Source organism: Sebastes fasciatus, chromosome 11 (genome assembly GCF_043250625.1).
Source record: "Sebastes fasciatus isolate fSebFas1 chromosome 11, fSebFas1.pri, whole genome shotgun sequence".
Classification (NCBI taxonomy): domain Eukaryota; kingdom Metazoa; phylum Chordata; class Actinopteri; order Perciformes; family Sebastidae; genus Sebastes; species Sebastes fasciatus.
The window spans coordinates 14,738,118-14,755,638 of record NC_133805.1 but is presented as its reverse complement, the minus strand read 5'-3'; the positions used below and the strand labels follow the sequence as shown (position 1 = coordinate 14,755,638).

The following is a 17,521-nucleotide window of genomic DNA, read 5'->3' as shown; positions in this document are numbered from 1 at the left end:
GTGTGTAAACACAATGAGAGCTACTGAGAACAGGTACTGTATGCGTCATTATACTACAACATACCAGTTCTGGTTCACATTATTTAATATTTATTAATGACAAAAACACCAAATCTGCTCAAGAAGACTTTATTGGCAAATGGCTGGAAAAGGTACAAATTATGTTCTTTTGATAGACATAAACACATTTATGACAACAAGGTACGATCAACACATTTTAATTATATATTGCAAATTTAATTATAGATTCAATAATATATAGAAGCCTGTTTTTGTTTCAGGTTTGTTCACTATTCGTGTAATATAGCAGGATAAGTCCAAATGGAAAGAGTAAAGTTTGCTGACTGTGGTAGCTTTGATTTGTCTTGTGATTCCTCATGGACGTTTTCTTTACCCCTTCCTCCCTCTCCTGGACTTCTTCCTCTGGCGTCTCCTTCCATGTCTGCCTTTCTTCTGTGGTGTTTTTTTTTGGTTTAGTGCACACTGCCGGCGTGATGTCGCTTGTTGATCCGTCTTCAATCTGTCCCTTCTCTTGCAATGCTTTCTTCTTCTCCTCGTCCACTTTCAGAATGGCTTCTTTTGCCCGGTCACTGTTAGGGTCGGAGGAAATCCCCACTCCACGTGTTGTTTGAAACCTGTAATAGATCGTGATCTGTTAATGGCATTGTAATGAAGTTGTGTTGTTCTGACAAATCATTTTCTTAAACATGTAGTTCATATAAGTTATTTGCAGGACCACTTACGCTACGGCTGTAGTGGATACTGTTGGTGTGATGTCGCTTGTTAATCCTTCTTCATTCTGTCCCTTCTCTTGCAATGCTTCTTTTTTCTTCTTCTCCTCGTCCACTTTCAGAATGGCTTTTTTTGCCCGGTCACTGTTAGGGTCGGAGCAAATCCTCCTTCCACGTGTTGTTTTAAACCTATAATAGAACGTGATCTGTTAATGGCATTGTAATGCAGTTTTAATATTGCATTTTAATTATCAAGTTTGTTTAGCAGTGGCACTTTGCTGCTGTTGAATGTATATAAGGGAAACACTGTGTTGGTAGAATCAGGCAACGTTCTGTACAACTGATCCAGGAACAACTTCTCAACCAGTTCTCAATAACCGAGCCCGAGACTAAGACAATGCCGATTCCAACAAGGCACGTGTCCAAGACAAGTGCAAGACTTCAAAAAAGTGGTCTCGAGACCAGACTCGAGTGCTACAGCCATGCCGTCGGGTAACGTAAAAACGTGAAAGGCTCTCACTAGAGCCAGTGTTTGGTTTGTCCGTTCTGGGCCACTGTAGAACTACTACGGACTCCATGAAGAGGACCCGCTCCCTATGTAGATATGAAGGGCTCATTCTAAGCTAACAAAAACACAATGATTCTTAGTTTCAGGTGATTATACACTAATGAAAACATAGTTATGAATATTATATTCTATTTCTGCTCATAGATCCCCGAAATGTTACACATTGTTATTTTAAAAGGTACTATTTCCTAGCAGAAAGTTGTTCCATTAAAACTGTTGACAGTTGGGTTTTTGGATTAACCAGAATGACAGGGATACTTTCTGAAAAGAGACATTGCCATTGAATTTTTTAGAATATCATTTTCCAATACTCTGAACGGTCAAAATGAAATTCCATTCACCCCTATTGTATTGTTGAGGTGGCACAAATCTCATAGATACTGCATCTGAAAACCTGGGCAAGTAAAACCAAATCTGTCTGCATGGCTACATACCACTGGAGGTAAGTGGGGAAATGTTTTTGGTTGTTGTTGTTCTTTTGTAATTTGGGGGAACCCACCCTTTAAAAATATAATTTATTTGTGAGTACATGTGTGTAAATTCTATATGGTGTGAATTTGCAGGTCCATTTACACTACGGCTTTGATCGGACAGACGCCATCAGACTGAATGGTGTAATCCAGAATTAGTTCAAGTGGGAGTCCCTGTAGAGTGTTAGACCATCCGAGACAACAGCTGGCCACCGGTCCATTGGCTAAACAAGACAGACATGGAGAAAGAAAGATTAAGTACCCTTAATTTGCCCCGGCCAAAGACTCAGACCATACACTCAATCAAAAATCATTAACTGATTTTGCGGTACTCACGTGCATGGCCCACACTCATCCATGTGGTGAAGCAGAGAAGAGCGGCTAACACCAGGCTGAATCTCATCTTCTAGCTTTGTCCTTCAACTGTCGAGTGGAGTCTCTCTCAACACAAACTTAAGCAAACTTCTCTCCGTCTTTCCGATCAGTCAAATTTTGATCTTGGCTTTTATAAAACATAAGCCCCTTCCGCCTCTCCCCCCAACATCACACCTCTAACCCGTCAGCACATAGGAAATGGGGAGTTCAGACCCTTCACCACAGTCCTGACCCCAATGCAACAAATATCACTCAAAAGTACCAACATTAATAGACACACACTTTACACTTACTCTGAAAACCACAAGCTGCCTCTACTTTAACAGTAATCGCTGGTATGAAATGTTTGGTGGCTGAAAGGAATATTGAATTATTTTATTATCATTATTAAATGTTAGATTAGATTAGGTAAAGTACTTGTTAATAAGTAAAGAAATGTTAATCATATGTAAATGATATATTCTCATCAGAAATGCTTTAACTATCAAAGTAGGTCGTCAACCACACACACAGCTGTGACGGCCCTGTACACCCATGGTACGCCCAAACAGGTGGTTGGGCCCTAACTAGTACAGTACATGGACTTCTGTGACCTAACAACATAATTACCAGCATGACTCTGTCTAATTTTAACATGAGCAGCCTTTGACGAAAGAGATGGTAGTTTTGAATGGAGACAAGCCAGCTTTACTTTGACGGCCCACTTGAACTACCAGGAGGAACGGGTTTAAAGCAACACGTTCTCACCCCAACTCGTCACATACCGCTGCTTTGTCACGTCCCTTAACGTCCCGTTACTTTTGGCATCAAAACCACTATAGTTACCCCTGTCGCCACTTTAGTATAAGGCAACAAAATCACTACAGTTAGGTTTAGGAGAGAAATACAGGGTTGGGTTTAAAAGTAATACGTTTGTACAGTGAAAATTACGCTGAACGTTGTGAACACGGGACACAAACAGCTGTCTCCTGGATGAAAGCCTTGTGTTTGTTGGACCCATCCACTTCCTATCCCACCCGCCGTGTGTCTTTTCGCTCTGTAAACTATGTCACCACATTCGTTCCAACGTTTGCTGTTGCCTCAGATGGGTTTACATTATAGTTCATGGAACGCCCGGTGCGTCTCATACCGGCGCTAAAAGGTGCCTTGTACGGCGGTATGAAACGCAGATGGCTGTGACAAAGCCTAGGCATTTGACGCCCTAGGAATGAAAACTGGCTGGTTAAAAGATAGCCTATATGGGGGAGGAGGGAGGAAATAGTATTGAAAAGCACATTTATTTGGTAGCACACATAGAGGGAAGCGGGGGGTCTGAATAGTCTATATAGAAGGACACGGCATTTAACCAACAGTAAAGCCAAGCAAACTGACAATATAATGTACTCAATTTAAAGCTTCAAATGAGAAAAAAAGTGAGGATGGATTGAGTGAGTGAAAGAGAAAGAGATATACGTATATAGAAGGTGATGATGTAGAAAGAGGATCTTTTGAAGATCCGCAACGCACCATCTCTGGACACCTTCAAAAGACTCCTCAAAACCCACCTCTTCACCAAGGCCTATGGCCCCTAGCTTCTGTTACATTTGTTGTGTTTATTTATGTCTTTGTTAAGCGTCCTTGGGTTTCATGAAAGGCACTATATAAATCCAAGCTATTATTATTATTATTAAAGATATAGAGGAGTAATGTCTACCTGAGCAGAGACTGAAGTCGCTCTCCCTCTGTGTATGTTGTAATCTGGGCTTCTCTGTGCTTTGTTGACATATCCGGGCCCGTGCATGCCTTTTAGTGCATGTTAGCGCATGTGAGCGTGCACCCCTGGCTATCTAACGGCTGCTGCTCTGCATTGCTCTCTGTATGGTGGTTACAGTTGATAATGCCGTCCCGACCGGCAGCGCCATCGCGGAAGCATAGCACCTACCCTTTGGTTCCCTCTCAGGTTAACACTTGAAGCTCGGTTAGCACTGTTGCCATTGTTTGTACTGTTAGCGCTGCTAGCTGAATTTAGCATCTTTAACAGTAACAGTTTATTCATAACAGCTGCATGTTGCATGTTGGTTTCCTTCCTGTACCTTTGTTCTTTGCACTGTGTGTAAACACAATGAGAGCTACTGAGAACAGGTACTGTATGCGTCATTATACTACAACATACCAGCTCTGATTCACATTATTTTCTATTTATTAATGACAAAAACACCAAATCTGCTCAAGAAGACTTTATTGGCAAATGGCAGGAAAAGGTACAAATGATGTTCTTTTGATAGACATAAACACATTTATGACAACAAGGTACGATCAACACATTTTAATTATATATTGCAAATTTAATTATAGATTCAATAATATATAGAAGCCTGTTTTTGTTTCAGGTTTGTTCACTATTCGTGTAATATAGCAGGATAAGTCCAAATGGAAAGAGTAAAGTTTGCTGACTGTGGTAGCTTTGATTTGTCTTGTGATTCCTCACGGACGTTTTCTTTACCCCTTCCTCCCTTTCCTGGACTTCTTCCTCTGGCGTCTCCTTCCATGTCTGTGTTGCACACTTGGACACAAAGTGACTTCCAGGCGTGCATGAGTTTAAAATAAATCTTTACTTCTTCTCTGGAAACACAGAAACACAGCACATTAGCATTGTGCGGCTACATACTGCCGATACGTCTGCTGAATGGCGCATACTATAAACATTCACATTCGCTATGAACACACAATAAACATAACATGTCTGTTTCCTGTATAATCTTCAAAACACATTCACACTGACCATGTTCTGCACACTCACAACTCACATCCTAGCAGGCCCCTGTTGGTTACACTATAAATGTCCTCATTAGCAAATGGCTAACACTATTACACACAACATACTTCTCACAGCTTGCAACACTCCAGTATAAACCTCATGTTTGCATTACCGCTGGTCCCTTATTCATACACATTCTTTATACATCTGTGTCGCTATTTTTATACATCTTTTAAAGGGACTATTTGTAACTTTCAGAAATGCTTCTTAACAGCGACACCTGTGGCCGTGAAATCAATGAAAGTCAGCGTCGGGCTCGCGCTTGCTCGCTCTCAATATACCTGAACGAGCATCACTCAAAACAGTGAGGCGACACAAGTCAGCTAAAACCACAATATCACTTCAGCTGCTTGGCAGTAATGTTAGCTGACCAGACGAAGGTCTCTCCATGAACATGATTTAGATCTGATCCTAGTGTTGGCTTTTCCTGTCTCAGTGCAGGCTGAGGCAGCGGGGCTCTGCAGCGTGTCTCCCTGCTCTCTCCGCCTGCAGCCGGAGAGAGCAGAGGAGACACCGGCACCCGGTCGGTAACGAGAAGACAACGTAACTCTCTGTAGAGCTCCGTCACTTCCCAAGACACGGAAAACCTCTGTTGGTCTGGAGGAGCTGCAGCATTTATTTCTGCACAAACGTCCCCTGTACATTCACTAGATATTCTCAGAGCTAAACTAACTCTTCTGCAGTGTGGAGTGAGCGCGCGTTCACGTCTAGAGGTGGAGCGAGCTGAGCTGTCTGAGAGAAGGCGAGCAGGCAGAGGAGGGTACAGCGGCTACACGCGAACGCGCATATGCGAGCGCGCATGTGTGACGACCCGCTACATTTATGCGCGTACAAAGTTACAAATAGTCCCTTTAACTACTTTAGCTCACCTGGAAACACAGAAACACAGCACATTAGCATTGCGCGGCTACATACTGCCGATACGTCTGCTGAATGACGCATACGCGCTCCTGCATCTCACCCAAGGACCCCTTAGCTGCCCGAAGTGCCTGTGTGACTTTTACTCTTTATAACCACAGATAATCCTACCAGAATATTAGTTGCTAGTGCACATACACATATCAGATTACAAATAAAACAATACATAACATATACCTGAGAATGAGAATAAAACAATATATATATACATGAGAATGAGAATGGGGGGTGTCCAGTGTCCATCACTATCTCTAACATTACTGTGGGTCCCAAATCTGCCTTTCTTCTGTGGTGTTTTTTTTGGTTTAGTGCACACTGCCGGCGTGATGTCGCTTGTTGATTCTTCTTCATTCTGTCCCTTCTCTTGCAATGCTTTTTTTTCCTCCTCGTCCACTTTCAGAATGGCATTTTTTTCACTGTTTGGGTCGGAGGAAATCCTCACTCCACGTGTTGTTTGAAACCTGTAATAGATCGTGATCTGTTAATATTATTGTAATGCAGTTTTGTTGTTCTGACAAATCATTTTCTTAAACATGTAGTTCATCTAAGTTATTTGCAGGACCACTTACGCTACGGCTGTAGTGGATACTGTTGGTGTGATGTCGCTTGTTAATCCTTCTTCATTCTGTCCCTTCTCTTGCAATGCTTTCTCTTTCTCCTCGTCCACTTTCAGAATGGCTTTTTCTGCCCGGTCACTGTTAGGGTCGGAGGAAATCCCCAATCCACGTGTTGTTTGAAACCTGTAATAGATCGTGATCTGTTAATGGCATAGTAATGCAGTTTTGTTGTTCTGACAAATCATTTTCTTAAACATGTAGTTCATCTAAGTTATTTGCAGGACCACTTACGCTACGGCTGTGGTGGACACTGTTGGTGTGATGTCGCTTGTTAATCCTTCTTCATTCCATCCCTTCTCTTGGAATACTTCTTTTTTCTCCTCGTCCACTTTCAGAATGGCTTTTTCTTCACTGTTAGGGTCGGAGCGAATCCTCACTCCAGGTTTTGTTTGAAACCTGTAATAGATTGTGATCTATTAATGGCATAGTAATGCAGTTGTGTTGTTCTGACAAATCATTTTCTTAAACATGTAGTTCATCTAAGTTATTTGCAGGACCACTTACGCTACGGCTGTAGTGGATACTGTTGGTGTGATGTCGCTTGTTAATCCTTCTTCATTCTGTCCCTTCTCTTGCAATGCTTTCTCTTTCTCCTCGTCCACTTTCAGAATGGCTTTTTCTGCCCGGTCACTGTTAGGGTCGGAGGAAATCCCCAATCCACGTGTTGTTTGAAACCTGTAATAGATCGTGATCTGTTAATGGCATTGTAATGCAGTTTTAATATTGCATTTTAATTATCAAGTGTGTTTAGCAGTGGCACTTTGCTGCTGTTGAATGTATATAAGGGAAACACTGTGTTGGTAGAATCAGGCAACGTTCTGTACAACTGATCCAGGAACAACTTGACCAGTTCTCAATAACCGAGCCCGAGACTAAGACAATGCTGATTCCAACAAGGCACATGTCCAAGACAAGTGCAAGACTTCAAAAAAGTGGTCTCGAGACCAGACTCGAGTGCTACAGCCCTGCCTTCGGGTAACGTAAAACGTGAAAGGCTCTCACTAGAGCCAGTGTTTGGTTTGTCCGTTCTGGGCTACTGTAGAACTACTACGGACTCCATGAAGAGGACCCGCTCCCTATGTAGATATGAAGGGCTCATTCTAAGCTAACAAAAACACAATGATTCTTAGTTTCAGGTGATTATACACTAATGAAAACATAGTTATGAATATTATATTATATTTCTGCTCATAGATCCCCGAAATGTTACACATTGTTATTTTAAAAGGTACTATTTCCTAGCAGAAAGTTGTTCCATTAAAACTGTTGACAGTTGGGTTTTTGGATTAACCAGAATGACAGGAATACTTTCTGAAAAGAGACATTGCCATTGAATTTTTTCGAATATCATTTTCCAATACTCTGAACGGTCAAAATGAAATTCCATTCACCCCTATCGTATTGTTGAGGTGGCACAAATCTCATAGATACTGCATCTGAAAACCTGGGCAAGTAAAACCAAATCTGTCTGCATGGCTACATAGCACTGGAGGTAAGTGGGGAAATGTTTTTTGTTGTTGTTGTTCTTTTGTAATTTGGGGGAACCCACCCTTTAAAAATATAATTTATTTGTGAGTACATGTGTGTACATTCTATATGGTGTGAATTTGCAGGTCCACTTACACTACGGCTTTGATCGGACAGACGCCATCAGACTGAATGGTGTAATCCAGAATTCGGTTAAGTGGGACTCCTTTTAGGTTAGACCATCCGAGACAACAGCTGGCCACCGGGACAATGGCTAAACAAGACAGACATGGAGAAAGAAAGATTAAGTACCCTTAATTTGCCCCTGCCAAATACTCAGACCATACACTCAATCAAAAATCATTAACTGATTTTGCGGTACTCACGTGCATGGCCCACGCTCATCCATGTGGTGAAGCAGAGAAGAGCGGCTAACACCAGGCTGAATCTCATCTTCTGGCTTTGTCCTTCAACTGTCGAGTGGAGTCTCTCTCAACACAAACTTAAGCAAACTTCTCTCCGTCTTTCTGATCAGTCAAATTTTGATCTTGGCTTTTATAAAACATAAGCCCCTTCGGCCTCTCCCCCCAACATCACACCTCTAACCCGTCAGCACAGAGGAAATGGGGAGTTCAGACCCTTCACCACAGTCCTGCCCCCAATGCAACAAATATCACTCAAAAGTACCAACATTAATAGACACACACTTTACACTTACTCTGAAAACCACAAGCTGCCTCTACTTTAAGAGTAATCGCTGGTATGAAATGTTTGGTGGCTGAAAGGAATATTGAATTATTTTATTATCATTATTAAATGTTAGATTAGATTAGGTAAAGTACTTGTTAATAAGTAAAGAAATGTTAATCATATGTAAATGATATATTCTCATCAGAAATGCTTTAACTATCAAAGTAGGTCGTCAACCACACACACAGCTGTGACGGCCCTGTACACCCATGGTACGCCCAAACAGGTGGTTGGGCCCTAACTAGTACAGTACATGGACTTCTGTGACCTAATAACATAATTACAAGCATGACTCTGTCTAATTTTAACATGAGCAGCCTTTGACGAAAGAGATGGTAGTTTTGAATGGAGACAAGCCAGCTTTACTTTGACGGCCCACTTGAACTACCAGGAGGAACGGGTTTAAAGCAACACGTTCTCACCCCAAGTCGTCATATACCGCTGCTTTGTCACGCCCCTTAACGTCCCGTTACTTTTGGCATCAAAACCACTATAGTTACCCCTGTCGCCACTTTAGTATAAGGCAACAAAATCACTACAGTTAGGTTTAGGAGAGAAATACAGGGTTGGGTTTAAAAGTAATATGTTTGTACAGTGAAAATGACGCTGAACGTTGTGAACACGGGACACAAACAGCTGTCTCCTGGATGAAAGCCTTGTGTTTGTTGGACCCATCCACTTCCTATCCCACCCGCCGTGTGTCTTTTCGCTCTGTAAACTATGTCACCACATTCGTTCCAACGTTTGCTGTTGCCTCAGATGGGTTTACATTATAGTTCATGGAACGCCCGGTGCGTCTCATACCGGCGCTAAAAGGTGCCTTGTACGGCGGTATGAAACGCAGATGGCTGTGACAAAGCCTAGGCATTTGACGCCCTAGGAATGAAAACTGGCTGGTTAAAAGATAGCCTATATGGGGGAGGAGGGAGGAAATAGTATTGAAAAGCACATTTATTTGGTAGCACACATAGAGGGAAGCGGGGGGTCTGAATAGTCTATATAGAAGGACACGGCATTTAACCAACAGTAAAGCCAGGCAAACTGACAATATAATGTACTCAATTTAAAGCTTCAAATGAGAAAAAAAGTGAGGATGGATTGAGTGAGTGAAAGAGAAAGAGATATACGTATATAGAAGGTGAGGACGATGATGTAGAAAGAGGATCTTTTGAAGATCCGCAACGCACCATCTCTGGACAGCTTCAAAAGACTCCTCAAAACCCACCTCTTCACCAAGGCCTATGGCCCCTAGCTTCTGTTACATTTGTTGTGTTTATTTATGTCTTTGTTAAGCGTCCTTGGGTTTCATGAAAAGCGCTATATAAATCCAAGCTATTATTATTATTATTAAAGATATAGAGGAGTAATGTCTACCTGAGCAGAGACTGAAGTCGCTCTCCCTCTGTGTGTGTTGTAATCTGGGCTTCTCTGTGCTTTGTTGACATATCCGGGCCCGTGCATGCCTTTTAGTGCATGTTAGCGCATGTGAGCATGCACCCCTGGCTAGCTAACGGCTGCTGCTCTGCATTGCTCTCTGTATGGTGGTTACAGTTGATAACGCCGTCCCGACCGGCAGCGCCATCGCGGAAGCATAGCACCTACCCTTTGGTTCCCTCTCAGGTTAACACTTGAAGCTCGGTTAGCACTGTTGCCATTGTTTGTACTGTTAGCACTGCTAGCTGAATTTAGCATCTTTAACAGTAACAGTTTATTCATAACAGCTGCATGTTGCATGTTGGTCTCCTTCCTGTACCTTTGTTCTTTGCACTGTGTGTAAACACAATGAGAGCTACTGAGAACAGGTACTGTATGCGTCATTATACTACAACATACCAGCTCTGGTTCACATTATTTTCTATTTATTAATGACAAAAACACCAAATCTGCTCAAGAAGACTTTATTGGCAAATGGCAGGAAAAGGTACAAATTATGTTCTTTTGATAGACATAAACACATTTATGACAACAAGGTACGATCAACACATTTTAATTATATATTGCAAATTTAATTATAGATTCAATAATATATAGAAGCCTGTTTTTGTTTCAGGTTTGTTTACTATTCGTGTAATATAGCAGGATAAGTCCAAATGGAAAGAGTAAAGTTTGCTGACTGTGGTAGCTTTGATTTGTCTTGTGATTCCTCACGGACGTTTTCTCTGTGCCTTCTTCCATCTCCTGGACTTGTTCTTTTGGCGTCTCCTTCGACGTCTGCCTTTCTTCTGTGGTGTTTTTTTTGATGTAGTGGATACTGTTGGTGTGATGTCGCTTGTTAATCCTTCTTCATTCTGTCCCTTCTCTTGCAATACTTCTTTTTTCTCCTCATCCACTTTCAGAATGGCTTTTTCTTCACTGTTAGGGTCGGAGGAAATCCTCACTCCACGTGTTGTTTGAAACCTGTAATAGATCGTGATCTATTAATGGCATCGTAATGCAGTTGTGTTGTTCTGACAAATCATTTTCTTAAACATGTAGTTCATCTAAGTTATTTGCAGGACAACTTACACTACGGCTGTAGTGGACACTGTTGGTGTGATGTCGCTTGTTAATCCTTCTTCATTCTGTCCCTTCTCTTGCAATGCTTCTTTTTTCTTCTTCTCCTCGTCCACTTTCAGAATGGCTTTTTTTACCCGGTCACTGTTAGGGTTGGAGCAAATCCTGTTTCCACGCTTTGTCAGAAACCTGTAATAGAACGTGATCTGTTAATGGCATCGTAATGCAGTTTTAATATTGCATTTTAATTATCAAGTGTGTTTAGCAGTGGCACTTTGCTGCTGTTGAATGTATATAAGGGAAACACTGTGTTGGTAGAATCAGGCAACGTTCTGTACAACTGATCCAGGAACAACTTGACCAGTTCTCAATAACCGAGCCCGAGACTAAGACAATGCTGATTCCAACAAGGCACGTGTCCAAGACAAGTGCAGGACTTCAAAAAAGTGGTCTCGAGACCGGACTTGAGTGCTACAGCCCTGCCGTCGGGTAACGTAAAAACATGAAAGGCTCTCACTAGAGCCAGTGTTTGGTTTGTCCGTTCTGGGCCACTGTAGAACTACTACGGACTCCGTGAAGAGGACCCGCTCCCTATGTAGATATGAAGGGCTCATTCTAAGCTAACAAAAACACAGTGATTCTTAGTTTCAGGTGATTATACACTAATGAAAACATAGTTATGAATATTATATTCCATTTCTGCTCATAGATCCCCGAAATGTTACACATTGTTATTTTAAAAGGTACTATTTCCTCGCAGAAAGTTGTTCCATTAAAACTGTTGACAGTTGGGTTTTTGGATTAACCAGAATGACAGGGATACTTTCTGAAAAGAGACATTGCCATTGAATTTTTTCGAATATCATTTTCCAATACTCTGAACGGTCAAAATGAAATTCCATTCACCCCTATTGTATTGTTGAGGTGGCACAAATCTCATAGATACTGCATCTGAAAACCTGGGCAAGTAAAACCAAATCTGTCTGCATGGCTACATAGCACTGGAGGTAAGTGGGGAAATGTTTTTGGTTGTTGTTGTTCTTTTGTAATTTGGGGGAACCCACCCTTTAAAAATATAATTTATTTGTGAGTACATGTGTGTACATTCTATATGGTGTGAATTTGCAGGTCCACTTACACTACGGCTTTGATCGGACAGACGCCATCAGACTGAATGGTGTAATCCAGAATTCGATCAAGTGGGAGTCCTTTTAGCTCAGACAGTTGAATACAACAGCTGGCCACCGGGACAACGGCTAAACAAGACAGACATGGAGAAAGAAAGATTAAGTACCCTTAATTTGCCCCGGCCAAATACTCAGACCATACACTCAATCAAAAATCATTAACTGATTTTGCGGTACTCACGTGCATGGCCCACGCTCATCCTTGTGGTGAAGCAGAGAAGAGCGGCTAACACCAGGCTGAATCTCATCTTCTAGCTTTGTCCTTCAACTGTCGAGTGGAGTCTCTCTCAACACAAACTTAAGCAAACTTCTCTCCGTCTTTCTGATCAGTCAAGTTTTGATCTTGGCTTTTATGAAACATAAGCCCCTTCCGCCTCTCCCCCCAACATCACACCTCTAACCCGTCAGCACAGAGGAAATGGGGAGTTCAGACCCTTCACCACAGTCCTGACCCCAATGCAACAAATATCACTCAAAAGTACCAACATTAATAGACACACACTTTACACTTACTCTGAAAACCACAAGCTGCCTCTACTTTAAGAGTAATCGCTGGTATGAAATGTTTGGTGGCTAAAAGGAATATTGAATTATTTTATTATCATTATTAAATGTTAGATTAGATTAGGTAAAGTACTTGTTAATAAGTAAAGAAATGTTAATCACATATAAATTATATATTTTCAACAGAAATGCTTTAACTACCAAAGTAGGTCGTCAACCACACAAACACAGCTGTGACGGCCCTGTACACCCATGGTACGCCCAAACAGGTGGTTGAGGTTATTTTAAACACTGCATGGGTGTGTAGAGGCTGTTTAAATGACACCGCCCCGACTCTTCAGCATTTACAACTGTGAAATTTTCAACCGAAATTAAATTTCGTTGCCTTTGGTGAGATTTGACATGCAAATTCGGACCGTTTGACAACTGTAAACCCTCTTGACAGTGCTGACCTTTGAGTCTAAAATGGATGACGCTGTATTTGATATTTTACAGTTAATTAGCTGTATCTTGGTCACATTATCTTTCATTTCCAAACTTCTATCTTCTTCAAACATGTCTGTTTTTGTTTTGTGTTCATCTGATTTTTTTTAAACTCTCAAATATCAATATTGGTATGGGCCCCAGCTAGTATAGTACATGGACTTCTGTGACCTAACAACATAATTACCAGCATGACTCTGTCTAATTTTAACATGAGCAGCCTTTGACGAAAGAGATGGTAGTTTTGAATGGAGACAAGCCAGCTTTACTTTGACGGCCCCCTTGAACTACCAGGAGGAACGGGTTTAAAGCAACACGTTCTCACCCCAACTCGTCACATACCGCTGCTTTGTCACGCCCCTTAGCGTCCCGTTACTTTTGGCATCAAAACCACTATAGTTACCCCTGTCGCCACTTTAGTATAAGGCAACAAAATCACTACAGTTAGGTTTAGGAGAGAAATACAGGGTTGGGTTTAAAAGTAATATGTTTGTACAGTGAAAATGACGCTGAACGTTGTGAACACGAGACACAAACAGCTGTCTCCTGGATGAAAGCCTTGTGTTTGTTGGACCCATCCACTTCCTATCCCACCCGCCGTGTGTCTTTTCGCTCTGTAAACTATGTCACCACATTCGTTCCAACGTTTGCTGTTGCCTCAGATGGGTTTACATTATAGTTCATGGAACGCCCGGTGCGTCTCATACCGGCGCTAAAAGGTGCCTTGTACGGCGGTATGAAACGCTGATGGCTGTGACAAAGCCTAGGCATTTGACGCCCTAGGAATGAAAACTGGCTGGTTAAAAGATAGCCTATATGGGGGAGGAGGGAGGAAATAGTATTGAAAAGCACATTTATTTGGTAGCACACATAGAGGGAAGCGGGGGGTCTGAATAGTCTATATAGAAGGACACGGCATTTAACCAACAGTAAAGCCAAGCAAACTGACAATATAATGTACTCAATTTAAAGCTTCAAATGAGAAAGAAAGTGAGGATGGATTGAGTGAGTGAAAGAGAAAGAGATATACGTATATAGAAGGTGAGGACGATGATGTAGAAAGAGGATCTTTTGAAGTCCATTGAAGAAAGAGTTGAAGTGAAACTGAGACAAATAGAAACAGGAGAACCGTGTACATTCTTCAGTATGTATCTGGGCCCTGTGGTACATCTCAGCCAGCACATCATTATACCAGCTCAACAATGACACCTGATTGGCCGTTCACCTGCTGTCAGGATTGAAAGCTAATGTTAGCTTCATGCCCTTGACCTCAACAACAGCAAATCCCAAGGCACACCGACGCCTGTCGTCCCAAATGTCCAGTCATTAAAATCAATGAAAACCTGGCTGGTGTGATGCCTTCACCAAGCGCAGAATACATACAAATACACACGCCTGAGAACATGCTACATACACACACCCACACACACACTGATGTACTTGGCACATACACATTTCTCCACACCGCAATGTCCCAGCCTCATCATTATCATCCCTGTGGCAACCTGTTTGTCAGAGGAGAAATGCCTCGCTGGATTATTCGTTCCTCTCTTATTCATTAGTTGTTGTCCTGGGCAGCAGCCAGGGCTGTTGGTTGGCCGACAGCATAGCTGATAGGTATTAGTCTCCTGATGAAGCAAGAGAGTGGAACGTAGCGTCGCAGGAAATTACAATCAATACTGACTCTCATATCCTCATCCGATATCGACCACAAATGGGAATGAGAAGCACATTGTCGACCCCCTATGCATGGACACAAGGGCACTCTTAAAAACATATTAACATATGCTTGCGTGTTAACACACACAGAGACTCAAAGGCTGCATTCAGTGTGGTTAGTGTTTTACAGAACCCACATTTTTAAACACGGACGGAGCATAAGTGAGAAAAGGCGTAAGGAAACCAGACTTTTCTGCCTCAAACCACAACTTTCTGATCTCTGATCACACGGTGTGCATTCACACACCCACTCGTGCATGTTTCACACACCTTAAATGGTGGTTGTGCCCTCTGTGTGCTCTTCCGTGTCAGTCTATTGCTGTAGATATGGGGCTTTTAGGACAAGGCTGAGGCAAAGAAGGGCGTTTCCACGATATGAATCACACAAACACCGGTTGGTGCAAAGCAAACACACACACACGCACTCCTACAGGCAAAGACACAAAGTGAGTGGCATGTCGCAAATGAGAGCCGTAATTAAAGGAGTGTCTCATCAGATGGATATATTTGGCTGCGTCTGCTCTCTCTGTTTAATAAAGAATCGGCTCCAGACAGATCAAGGTTTAATTTGATCCTTTATCCAACACTGAGGGAATCTTATTGATTCATTTTGGAAGATAAAAATATGTGATTCTGTCTTCTTTTTCTTCTTTTCTGCAAAATTATAATAATCAGACGATGTGATTAACTCCCTCCCTCTCCTTCCTGTCTGTGTGTACACACACTGATAAGTTCATCTGTAGTAAAAAAACAGCCAGAAAACTTCTATAAAGGCCAGGTATGCTGTAACAAAGAACTATGTGTCTGGGTTTGAGTCTGAAAGACGCTGGTGCCTCGGCGTGACAGGCCGAACGGCTGTCTGGGGATGGACTGCTGTAAAGAGCAGCGCACTTCAGGTCATCTTTAGAGCCAGAGAAGTGTTGAGAAGAGCAGAGATGTTTTTGATATGTAACAGTGGAGCCATACACGCCGATCAATACACCGACCTTTCACAGACTGATTGCATGATGTTCTGCTTTGCCCCCAGCACCAGCACCCACCAGAGGTCCATCAACCGTCAAGCGTTGTTATTCTCTGTTTCAGCCGGCGAGGTATGGCCGGTTCTCTGCTGGTGCTTTGCTCTTTTATTTTACCTCGGGACTTTTATTGTGTTACGCTCTTTTCATTTTTATATCTGTCTCTGTCTTCTCTTCACACACACACACACACACACACAATGAAAGATAAATGTATCAATGAAACCAGTGAGAGGTTGATCCCAAACAAATGAGGGTCTCGGACCCATTCCCCAAGGCCCCTACAGATGGATCCTGTATATTTCTGCTCAATACCAGGGGGATGAACAGAAATCCATCTTGGAGTTGAGAAATGTCATTTACTTTCCAATTAATATTTCAATTAACCAAGTCATTCCCAATTCATTTCCTGAAACCGGTGGAGTTGAAATGAAACTGACCTCCTGCCCCGGTAGGCTATCAATCTCATCGCCATTGACCCCTCCGCCCAGAAGCTTCAATTGTAGATCAACCGCCCATTCAGGGAATGCGTCAATAATCGACTCAAACTGGTGGCTGTATTACCATAGACATTAGCATACTGAGAGTGACTGACCCGCCCTGCGCCTCCGGCTCACGGTCCAGAGAACGCAGGAGCGCGCAAAGTCTAATCAATAAACGCTTTAATTAGAGTGGCGCTCGGCCCGCAGCTCTTCACGGTTGGAAGACGCGCAATGCCACAGCTGATCCAGCACGATCATTTCAGACGGAGTGGATTTTCACCGCCTCAGTAACTTGTCTCTTTTGGCCGGTGCTATTATAGACAGCAAATTGTCAACTCCTCTCCTTAGATTTGCTAAAATGGGTCGATTAGCAGGGAGGTGGTGGCCACGCTTTTCTATTGTGTTGCTGCTTTGTGCTGTGAGTTAGTGTGGAATGGGCTTCTTTTGTAAAAAAATGTTTGTCATGTTTGTTGCAGTTCATTTGATTTATATAAGTATTTCAACTTTAAAAGGTGTAATAGAGGGGGTTAATCTGATGATAGCAGAAATGATAGTGTTCAAAACAAACAGGAGAACTTCTAAGATGCTAGAAAAAGGTCCCAGCTCAAGAGACAGAGGTCAGCGGCCGCTTCATCCACCTTCAGCATCGAATCCTGAACAACCAGGACCAAAGCTCAGGTGACCTGCAGCTGCTACTGTGCGGTGACACGGCAGCTTGAGGGGAAAATGCCTTCAGGGAGGCTACATCATTCCTTGTTCACACAAGTGATGAAGCAAGTGTTTTTGCAAGATGGAGGCATTTCAACATCGCCAAGACCTGGTGCACAACCCACGCAGAACCACTGATGTCCTCACAGTCCTTCCAAGAGTACTGGAAGTGAAAGGATTAGAGAGATCCAGAATAAATGGGAACATTTAAAGTTCTGTTAGTTTGTATGTTTTTA

At 42.4% G+C, this 17,521-nt stretch overlaps 2 protein-coding genes across 3 annotated transcripts; both read right to left on the bottom strand.

Moving 5' to 3' along the window:
* Positions 1–122: 122 nt before the first annotated feature.
* Positions 123–8,723, bottom strand: LOC141777033 (uncharacterized). 2 transcript variants are annotated; one of them, XM_074650957.1, is made up of 6 exons: positions 8,330–8,723; positions 8,100–8,217; positions 6,981–7,151; positions 6,708–6,872; positions 6,429–6,599; positions 123–635 (listed from the first exon to the last, which is right to left on the bottom strand). In XM_074650957.1, the coding sequence occupies exons 1-6, from the start codon at positions 8,394–8,396 to the stop codon at positions 278–280; spliced, it is 1,050 nt and encodes a 349-aa protein (XP_074507058.1). In that variant the 5' UTR covers positions 8,397–8,723; the 3' UTR covers positions 123–277. The 2 variants fall into 2 exon arrangements, with proteins under 2 accessions (XP_074507058.1, XP_074507059.1); XM_074650958.1 differs by lacking the exons at positions 123–635; positions 6,708–6,872 and adding exons at positions 4,346–4,745; positions 6,069–6,320 and having other exon boundaries at positions 8,330–8,721.
* Positions 8,724–10,575: 1,852 nt separating this feature from the next.
* LOC141777021 (uncharacterized) lies at positions 10,576–16,904 on the bottom strand. Its single transcript, XM_074650940.1, has 4 exons — positions 12,555–16,904; positions 12,325–12,442; positions 11,199–11,375; positions 10,576–11,090 (listed from the first exon to the last, which is right to left on the bottom strand). The coding sequence occupies exons 1-4, from the start codon at positions 12,619–12,621 to the stop codon at positions 10,838–10,840; spliced, it is 615 nt and encodes a 204-aa protein (XP_074507041.1). The 5' UTR covers positions 12,622–16,904; the 3' UTR covers positions 10,576–10,837.
* Between the last annotated feature and the right edge of the window lie 617 nt (positions 16,905–17,521).

Bases quoted from the DNA above. Each gene is read 5' to 3' on its own strand.
- LOC141777021 (XM_074650940.1), bottom strand. From the start codon at position 12,621: ATGAGATTCAGCCTGGTGTTAGCCGCTCTTCTCTGCTTCACCACAAGG. The intron at 12,443-12,554 runs GTGAGTACCGCA...TGTCTTGTTTAG, and splicing joins GATGAGCGTGGGCCATGCAC to CCGTTGTCCCGGTGGCCAGC. The intron at 11,091-11,198 runs GTAAGTTGTCCT...GATCTATTACAG, and splicing joins GTGTCCACTACAGCCGTAGT to GTTTCAAACAACACGTGGAG.
- LOC141777033 (XM_074650957.1), bottom strand. From the start codon at position 8,396: ATGAGATTCAGCCTGGTGTTAGCCGCTCTTCTCTGCTTCACCACATGG. The intron at 6,600-6,707 runs GTAAGTGGTCCT...GATCTATTACAG, and splicing joins GTGTCCACCACAGCCGTAGC to GTTTCAAACAACACGTGGAT. The intron at 636-6,428 runs GTAAGTGGTCCT...GATCTATTACAG, and splicing joins GTATCCACTACAGCCGTAGC to GTTTCAAACAACACGTGGAG.